At 41.4% G+C, this 9,677-nt stretch overlaps 1 protein-coding gene and 1 long non-coding RNA gene across 3 annotated transcripts in view; one reads left to right on the top strand and one right to left on the bottom strand.

The window, feature by feature from the left end:
* Window positions 1–1,305: 1,305 nt before the first annotated feature.
* VWC2 (von Willebrand factor C domain containing 2) overlaps window positions 1,306–9,677 on the bottom strand; it is a 55,004-nt gene continuing 46,632 nt past the window's right edge. For both annotated transcript variants that reach the window (XM_064429257.1, XM_064429264.1), the window contains exon 4: window positions 1,306–1,774. In XM_064429257.1, the coding sequence (XP_064285327.1) occupies window positions 1,623–1,774 (152 nt within the window). In that variant the 3' untranslated portion in view covers window positions 1,306–1,622. The remainder of the gene's footprint in view (window positions 1,775–9,677) is intronic.
* LOC135288754 (uncharacterized) lies at window positions 3,711–7,699 on the top strand. The gene is made up of 3 exons (XR_010351706.1): window positions 3,711–3,874; window positions 4,111–4,233; window positions 7,452–7,699. It is a non-coding gene; the product is annotated as an uncharacterized LOC135288754 (long non-coding RNA).

The following is a 9,677-nucleotide window of genomic DNA, read 5'->3' as shown; positions in this document are numbered from 1 at the left end:
GGAGCCAGCTCTCTGTTATATGACTACTGATTCCTATGAAATGGATTGGTATACTTTATCACAAGTTTTAGACAAAACATACATCCTTTACTCCCAAATAATGCACAGTGACAGGAATATGCTCAAAATAAGGACATGAGGTGATAACTGGGATCCAGTGAAGTCACTGGCAAAAGTTCCTTAGTGTTCAGAAGCAGCAGAAAGTCATACTTTGTATGGATGCAAAGGTGGTAACCAGGTTACACCATAGGAGAAATTAGCAAAGAGTAAGTGGGAATGTAAGCAATAATCTTCTGGTTTCAGACATTTATTAATCAAATCTTCCCTCCAGCAAAAGCTTAAAAGTAAATCCATATTTCTTGAGTCACTGCCTTAACAGGTATCCAAAGCAGACATACTGTTGGATTTGGTGACAAACTAAACTAAAACTGAAATGAATTTAAGCAAAGGCTGTTGGTGGCTGAAGCAGGGAGATGTAATTCACCTCCCATGCAGTCAGGGTCAGATTATGTGCTAGAGATCCTCTGATGGATTCCAAGGCAGAGTTTTAAACCTTTCACTTTAATACAGAGTGTGTACGGATTCTCTGCCAAACAAAATGTTGAACCAGGTTCCAAAAATTGGCAAGAGCATGGCTAGGGAATGGTGCAGCTACTAACCAGCTCTCCTACCCACAGCTAGCAATGTGGAGCCACATCAGTGAAGGCTTGTTTGGCTGCTGTAGCCCTTCCAAACTGCAATTCTCCATATCCATTATGCATCACATCAATGCTGCTCTGTAGTTACTTACCATCACTTCCACCAGATTGGTGATGCTGTATTATGTCACAGCAACATCTGTCCTGCTGATAAATTTTATGTCTGAAATGAATATTAAGAATTCAATTAATCTGAATAAATTTTTAGCAGCAGCTATGAGAGACCAGTTTCACATTACCTACTGCTCCAAGTTATCTTGGCAGTGGATCAGGAGACAGGAGCACAAGTAAAGCTAAGATATGGATATGGATATGACTCACCCCTACATTACAGCCTATTTATGTTCATAAATGAACACATGTTCTCTGAAAGCCTATTTTCTTCTCCTTTTTTTTCCAAAACTGAGAATGTCAAAGTTTTGTCACATGCTATCTCCTGTCTGCCCCAATAAATTCAAAATAAGCAACAGCAAAAAAACCCAAACCCAAAACAAAACCAAAAAACACACAAGAAAATTATCATATAGTGAAAATGGAACAGAAATGTATAGTTTTAGCATGGCGCATGTACACAAGAGGAGAGGCAATGCTACAGTACTTCAACGTGTATTGTCTATATAAAACATTTATTTTTAAGCTCTATAATGGTATTATAGAAATACATAGAATATTTTATTGTGTATTTAAGTGTACTCACTGTGAAAATAACACATTTAAGACAGGTATTCTTATGTCCAAATGTTTTAAATATATGCACTTCTTTGCCTTGCAGTATTATGTTACTTTGAAAAACAAAATATCAGTATTTTATTCCTTGCTCCTTGCCAGAATCTTCTCATTCAGACTTCCCTGGATCATCTCGGGTGCTCACTGCTGTGGGATATTTTATAAAAACCACGAAAAGTCTGTAGATTTGTAGATTTCCTATATTTGCTTGCATTCGTGTCTAGTGCACATGGCTTGCCGTTCAATCCTCCAAGTGCCCTCTTCGTAAGTACAGTGACATATAGTGCATTCATCAGTTTTCACCTCCCGGCCTGCTGGAATGACAAGGGTTTCTGCAAAGCAGTTTGGGCCTGAAAGAAGGAGAGAGTTCATTATGTGACACCAACAGCACACTGCAATCCAGCCCAGCACACTCCTAGTCCTGGGCACAGAAAACCTGCTGCAAAGTGAGCAACGCTGGGCACATTACACAAACATGGGCATCGTGCATTGGCATAAAAGCAGCAAAGAACGCAAGGAGCCTGCCTACCAAAGTGGCTGGATGTTTCTGGTATGGACTGTCCCTGCTCTGTCGATTTCTTGATTTCTGGGCCTCAGGCTGGGTCCTCCCTGGGGGCTCCCCTGTCAGGTGAGACCTTCTTGGAGTGGTTTTGTGTTAGGAAATAGAAATGCACTGGATTTTTTTGGTCTTCAGGTTCTTGTTTATTATTATCTTAAGATTTGCACACTGTCTACACTAGGCTCAGTGCACCACAAAAATGACTAACAATCTCTTGTTACGAGGTCTTTTAAGACTACACTATCTAATTAAGAACTCCTTTTAACCCAATAACTGGTTCACAATGTGGATTTTTCTGCCCAATTACAGAATGCTACCCAAACCTGTGAAGGAGGAAGAAGAAGCATGAAGAAGAAACTCAGGATGACACCTTGTGCCCTCCATCTTGCTTCCATCCACAACACACTAAAAATCCCAAAACCTAAATTTCTCACCTAAGTGACACACCTACACTACTCTCTACAATCTATTTCACACTTTTGTGGATCCTAGTTTATCTTGAAGTCTAGGAAACTTTCTCCATGAATGAGGGTCAAAGTCATTGCTCCCCTGGGGGTCAGGGCGATCCAGAGCAGACAGAGAAATATTCCTGGTGCCCTGGGTTTCCACACTGCTCCCTGTGCAGGAAGGTGCAATAAAACCTTTCTGTGCAATGTAAAGCTATGACAGAGACCTGGGCACACCCTGATGGTGCAGATGAACACGGACTGAAGCTAGAGGAAATGCCAGCTGTTGGTAATTCAACAGTGCTACTGTAAGCTAGCTAGACAGCTGCTTATACATTTTATTACTTTTCTCCTACTGGAAGCAAGCATTTTAGTTTCTGTAGTAATCATAGTATCACATTAGTTTATCTTCCCTTTCATGAGAAAATAGTCTATTTCCAGCAGAGTGGAATAGCTTCAGCCTCTTCTGAATGAGGATACTTTTCATGTATAAAATGAAATATTCCATTTTATGTAAGTCAGTAAGTCTCCAAACACTTCTTTTCATAGTACACTGAAATAACTTCATTTCCAAGGATGAGGCAGGAGAAAAACCTACCAGCACAACGTTCAGAAGACCAATCTGTTTCTTTCAAAAACCAGAAGGCTGTGAGGGCTGGATTATCTATATTTCTTTAGACATACTTTATGTGTCGAAAAAGAAGTCTATTTTTGCCTTGAAAATGCACATGCAGAGCAGCATTAAGCCCTCCAACAATGCATCTATCCACTGTCATGCCCCCAGGGGAACCCGGCCCTTCCATTCAATGAGCACACAGCAGCAGCTCAGGCACAGCCTGGCCACCTCACAGCACTTTGGCACCACTGTCATCAGGGCAGGATTTGTAGGAGGGGCCAGGATACACTGATCTGATACTGCTGAAATTCTTAAAGGCTATGGATGCACAAAACACTTATTGACTGCCAACCTGTTTGTCATACAAATAAATATATCCCAGATGGGCTCAGTCTTCCATTGCTGAGGGTTTACTCCAAGATCTGCACCAAAGAGCATGGCTCTGTCTTCTACAGAAATGTAGCCCACCTCCTGGGCTGTGCATTTTAAAGCACAAACCAAATAGTTCACAAATCACTTTTAACAGTTACCTCATTGAAACAGGTTATGTCTTTGTGTGCATGCACCAGCCTGAGAGCCAGATGCCAAACTGGCCAAAAGAAAGCCTTTCCTCAAATGAGAGTTACCTCTAGATGAGACCTGCAAGACCTGCAGAAATTTTGCTTCCCCAAGTTGTACTCCTTCTTAATGCTCTTAATATTTAAGCCCATACTTTGTTTGCATAGAATCACAGACTGTAGAATCATTAGAGCTGTAAAAGACCTCTAAGGTCACTGAGTCCAGCTGTTAAGCCAGCAGCACTGTGTTCCACACTAAACCCCATCTCCAGGTGCCACATCCATATACCTTTTGAACACTCCCATGGATAGTGATTCCATCAGTTCCCTGGGCAGCCTATCCTATTTTTGGAACTGACTGTTGACAATTATCTCCAACATGTGGCTTCTTTATTGGGTAACTTCCTGCCCATTTGGATGCAGAAAGAGCAGCAAAATACAGCATGTCTCATTTAAAAATCACCTGCTTTACTATCCTAATGCTACTGTGATACTTCTGTGTTTTCAGTCCCTCCATCTGTACATGCAAAGTATCACTGAGCTGGAAACACTGCAAGGAGGACTTTCGGGGTGGAAGCAATGCTCCTGGGTCCCCACTGTACACTGGGAGGTGCCCTGGGTTTCAACCAAGGTAAAGCAGAGTTAACCATTATGTCCTTGGTGGAACATATTTGAATGCTCATCTGTACAATTCTGTTTCTCTAAAATACAGTATTCTTCATGTAATTAATAAAGTTTCATCCCAAAATGAGTTCACCTGCGCATTACGTAAGGATACTTGAATGTTTTGCATGCTGGACGTAGCAGCCCCATGATTTACAAAGCCATATCATATAAAGAGTTAAAATATCAAAAGCAGAATCTACTTTCCATGGAGAATTTGTATGAAACCTACAAGACTACTTGAAATTTAAACACTACTTAAAAGGCACCATAGGAAAAAAGTGATGTCAATCCCCTGTACAGGATTTATTTTATTCTGGAAAAGCAAATGTTATAGGTTATACTTGGTTATAAAACCTACTGGGGAATGAAGTAAAAATGGTGCAACATACCAAGTGAATATAATTCACTTGGATTCAGAATTTAAATGCCTCCAGTCACAATTAGCAACACTTTAATGTCATGTGTGATGAGTCCCTATTACACTAGAAAGTTATTTAATGTAAAGATTCAACAAGTAAGACGTGAACTGTTAAACTATTTTATATGGGGGTAAGTAATTGCTTTGGTAAATCTACAGAAAAACAATAATCATCTACATGGAAAGGGAACCTGAAAAAAATAAATGGCAGCAACAAATGTTGTTTTAGTACCATGGACCTTTTCCTTAGAAAATTGCCCATTTTCTGGTTCTGCATTTGCACCCATCATTACTGTAAGTGCAAATCTTATATCGTACTTAAGCTGACAACAGTCAGCTGGCATCCTTGCCCTCACCTTTTTCTCTGCAGTACTGCACACAACATTGTGGGTAATGTTACAGAAAAGGTCATGACTGAGCAGGCTGAATTGAATGGATTACTGCAACATCATACCCATAAATGTCAGTGCAATATAGTGTCCAAACAAGGTAAAATAATTCCACAACTCTTCTTTTATTATTTCTCCAAAGTCTCAGACTTCTAGGGAAAATAACTCTGAGCTTCACCCCAACCCTCATTCAATTTTGAAGCTGTATGAGCTTGTCCTGTCTCTTGGTGTCCTGAGGTTCCTTTCCCACCAAGCAGGGAATACTTGTCCCTTTCCTCTTCCTCTGTGGAGCAGACACAGGACACAGACTTACGTGGCTGGACTGATGAGACCAGCCTGCAGTGATGGGGTAGACATGGGACAGCACTGGTGGGATTCTTGGTGAAAGGCTGCTCTGGCTGCTCCTGTGCCTCCAGCAGCCCTTCCCTGTCCCTGCCTGTCACACAAGCACAGAATATTCCAAGTTGGAAGAGACTCACAAGGATCATCAAGTCCAAGTTAAAGGGACAACTATGAAGAAGCCACTGAGGATTCTCTGCCTGTCTAAAAGGACAGTAGGGAAACTGAGGAATTGAAGATTTTGAACAGACAGTGAGAAGGCCTGGAGGCACGGCAGGCACACAAAGGTTGGTTTTAAAAGTGAAAGAGTGCGTTTTCCTCAGTCTCCCTTTGAAAAGGCAAGTCCTCCACATTCAGAGAGGATGAGCTGCCCCAGTGGCAAGGCACTCGCTGAAAGTACTGCTTTACTTAAAACTGGGCAGTTAATATTCATTTAGTAAGATTTTCAAAAGATAAGCCATTTTTGAGATTTTAAGTTTGCAAAATTACCTGACTTAGCACATGAAAAGCATTTCCAAGTAAATTTGGGCTGTTCTAACCCCACAGCAGTGGTGGGCTTTCTCACTAGATTCTTCTGCTCCAGGAGCAGTGAATTTATTCTCCTTGGTTTACAAAGGAGGTTGCCTGCTTTCTGAGCTCCTTTTTGCCTACACTACTACTCTGCCCAACTTCAGCACCTGGTACTTGCTCAGTGCAGTGCTGGCTTGTTTGCTGTGCAGTATAAACCTCCTGGCCCCATCCCCAACTGTGTACACTTATATAGATACCACTAAGGCAGTCAGTGGTGCTGCACTTCTTCACAGCAGATGAAGATCTTGCTGCATTACTCTTAAATCTGGCAGAAAATTCATTATGACATATTGTATCAATTCTGCGCGCAGCTTGAAATCTACCACGATGTTGTTTGTTTTCCTAAAGTATACAACTGGTGCTGTCAGACTCCACTCGAGCCGTACCACGCTGGTATCAGCACAGATTTCTTTCCCAGGGCTAAGGCACAGTTGCTGCCATTGCAGCCATGTCTCAAAGCAGCAAGTTCAGCGCAAATCCTCAGTTCTCTCACTGAGCACCAGACTGGCATACAGCTCTTGGCTTCCCTACATCTGAAACAGTGAATCCTAGCTTCCAAAAGCATTCTAAAGAATTAAGAATGCAGATCTGGGTGGTTAATTCATTGGGCGATCATAAAGAGACCCTCATCTGGGAAACACTTGAAAACTAATGAAATTTCAAAATATTATTGGGGTAAATGCTACTGTAATTTTTTTCTTTAAAAATTTCACTGGTCCTGTGGAAAGTTTCCAATGACTTACATGCTATGCTTCAGCAAAGGCATAGCAATGACAAAGGCAGCAATGTAATTAAAATGCAATTTTTTAATCTCAGACGGAAACAGCTGATGCCAGTTCTCAGCAGAGAATGCCCAAGCCACTCACCTACAGAAGTACCTGTAACCTTGACAACCTCAGAAGTGCCTCTCTGAAACTACTCCTCCCCTCCTTCCACAAAACCACAGCTGTATGTCACAGAGCTGTTCCTGTTTCCTCTTCCTCCTGTCCTTGCTTTTGTATGGGCACATGTTCGAATCAGTTACAAAATATGAGACACAGCAATTTGGTAAATCATTATTTAATCAACTGTTTTCATCATGTGTTAAACCGAATCATGGACAAAGAAATCTGTTCAACTGCAAGTTAATGTGCTTGCCTGGAGAATAAGTCACAGCGGATTTTTGCCAATTAAAACTACAGTGACAACCTCTCTGTAATACAACACTTTGATGTAAGATTGCTTTGGGCTCTGGTTTGTACTAAACTTCCTCACAGCTGCCTCTAATAGCTCCTTGCAGCAGTCAAACAGGCCACTTCCAAGGCACCTGATGGCAGTCCCATCTACCCTGACAGTTTTCTGGTATTCATCACTGGCATCATTCATTCTGGCATCAATCATGTGGTATTAGAGCACTTTGTAATTACATAACCTCAGTATTTAGCTTACCCCCTTGGTTTTATTTATTCTTTTTTTCATTTTTCACAGAGACAGTGCCAATGGTTACAATGTGGAAAGAGAGGTCCTACACTTTGCCCTGAAAGTGTTGAGAACCAGGACAATATGCACGAATGAGCAGCACTGGGTGAGATCACAGGTCCACCTGCACCAGCAGGAGGCAGAAGGAGATGCATGGGGAAATATACAGGGACAGAGCAAGCACACATGTCCAGCTTCCAGCACTGTCTGCATCAGATATTTGGTCAATGGCTCCTCCTTGCTGAGTTAGTGGAGTTAATGGATGGAGTTAAAAGGTTACTTTATGATTAACCTCTCCAGCCTCCTGCTGAAACCAAATTCTGATAAACAGAATTTGGTTGCAAGGAGGTCCATAGCTATTGTGCACAGGGTAGAACCATTTTCTTTTGTTGTCCACCCACTACTTCAACTTGGTATTTCAAAATCCTGATAGTGGAAGAGGTGGTAACAACTATCCTCACTTTTGTCATGCTGTCATGACCTGTATCATACTTCCCTTCCATCCCATTACCTCACCTGCAGGTTGAAGAGGCCAGCTCTGCACCACCACTGTCCCTGCTGACCTCCCCAGACCTCCCCCAGTTCTGCTACCTCTTTTTGGGACTGTGGGGACCAGACCTGTGTACAACACACAAATTGTACAAAAAAACCAGGGACTGGTACAGTAGCACAGTGATATTCCCTGGTTTGTTTCCTATTTTCCTCCTACTTCCTGACATTTGCCTTTCTGTTGTGACCACTGATGAAAAAGTTGAGCTGATGTTTTCATTACACTTATGAATTTTACATCAGATAGAAATCTCACAGAAACAAATATATCATTGCACTCAAGTAAAATCTGCCACTGCCTGTGTTACATAAAAGTTTCACTGTCCAGAAATGCTACTTGACAGTCTTTCATCTACAGCAGAAGTGGTTTTGTTTCTCAGTAGTTTCAGGAACATGCTGGAGAAAGCAAAGCCTTCCCTCTCATCTTTCAGATCTTTCCTCTTTTTGATATTTCGAGACTTTCTCCTTTGCAGATACCAGAGAGAGTAATGAAACACTGAGCTGGAAAATGTAGACAACCACCTGCCTGAATTTCAAGCTGTCTATTGTTACAGATGACCTGTGATTGCCACAATACAAAGCCAAGGACATTTTGGAAGTTACACTGAGGAGCTAGAACCAAACCACAGGCCTCGCAGTGCACAGGAACACAAAGTCCCTTCTCACCTGCTTAGTTATTTGAGATGGGTTTTGAGACGTGCTAATGTGGCATGGTGAGACATTAAAATAAGGCTGCTCTGCCACGTAGCTCTGCAACAGAAAGATTTCTGAGACAGAGGTGTTATCTCCCTCATCCCTCTCAAATCAATTCACTTTCCCCAGAGATGGTATTGGTACCTACTTTGTGTCCTTCCAATCTATAATCTCTTCTAAGGGGTCTGTTATCTCCCTGACTTGATTTTGTTTCCCTCTCACGTGGGTGTGTGTGTATATATACAATACATCTGTCTCCTGTGAAATGTCAGCTCAGAAGATAAAGCACAAAATGCAGCTGGCTAAAGGAGTCTGTGACCAGGATTACAGCAGACTCTCATTCTCTCACAAAAATAAGTTCAGCACCTCTGCTACTGTCATGATTCTGACTTCTCCCAATCCATCAAAATCTTTTACTTGCTTCAGTACCTCTGGACACAACTGAACCAAGCCCAAAAGAGAGTTTTCAACAGAAGAAGGATTCAGGTAAATCCAATTTTCAAAGCAATTTGAGACCCTGAAAAATCATGTACTATTTCCATAGTTTATCAGTGCTTTAAGATACTGCCAACCAGAGAACCATGGCAGATATCCTAACAGCATTTATTCCTGTAAATGTGTGTATATATATATGTATGACAAGGAAAAGCAAAATAAAAGTATATCCATTTTGTGATATTTCCTACCTGCTATGGGAAGAAAGAAAAAAGCAGTGGGTGTAATATGCTACCCTCCATGAAAGCATAATTTTTTTCATGCTAGACAGAGCTTTGGTGATTTTAACAATAATAAAATCCCTCCTTCTCTTAGGGACACATTTTGTTAGATGCATAGGGAAATGACAGATTGGAAGAAACAATTTAAAATAACATTTTGACAATTAATTTAGAAGGATGTGTATAAAAGTGTCTGCTGTGAGTGGACAGATAGAAGAGAGCCCAAGAAAGCTCTTCCGTAACTAAACAGGGTGACCATGTAATCATGTCACTGCTG

This window comes from Passer domesticus, chromosome 1 (assembly GCF_036417665.1).
Source record: "Passer domesticus isolate bPasDom1 chromosome 1, bPasDom1.hap1, whole genome shotgun sequence".
Taxonomy (NCBI): domain Eukaryota; kingdom Metazoa; phylum Chordata; class Aves; order Passeriformes; family Passeridae; genus Passer; species Passer domesticus.
This window is presented reverse-complemented; position numbering and strand designations above follow the sequence as displayed.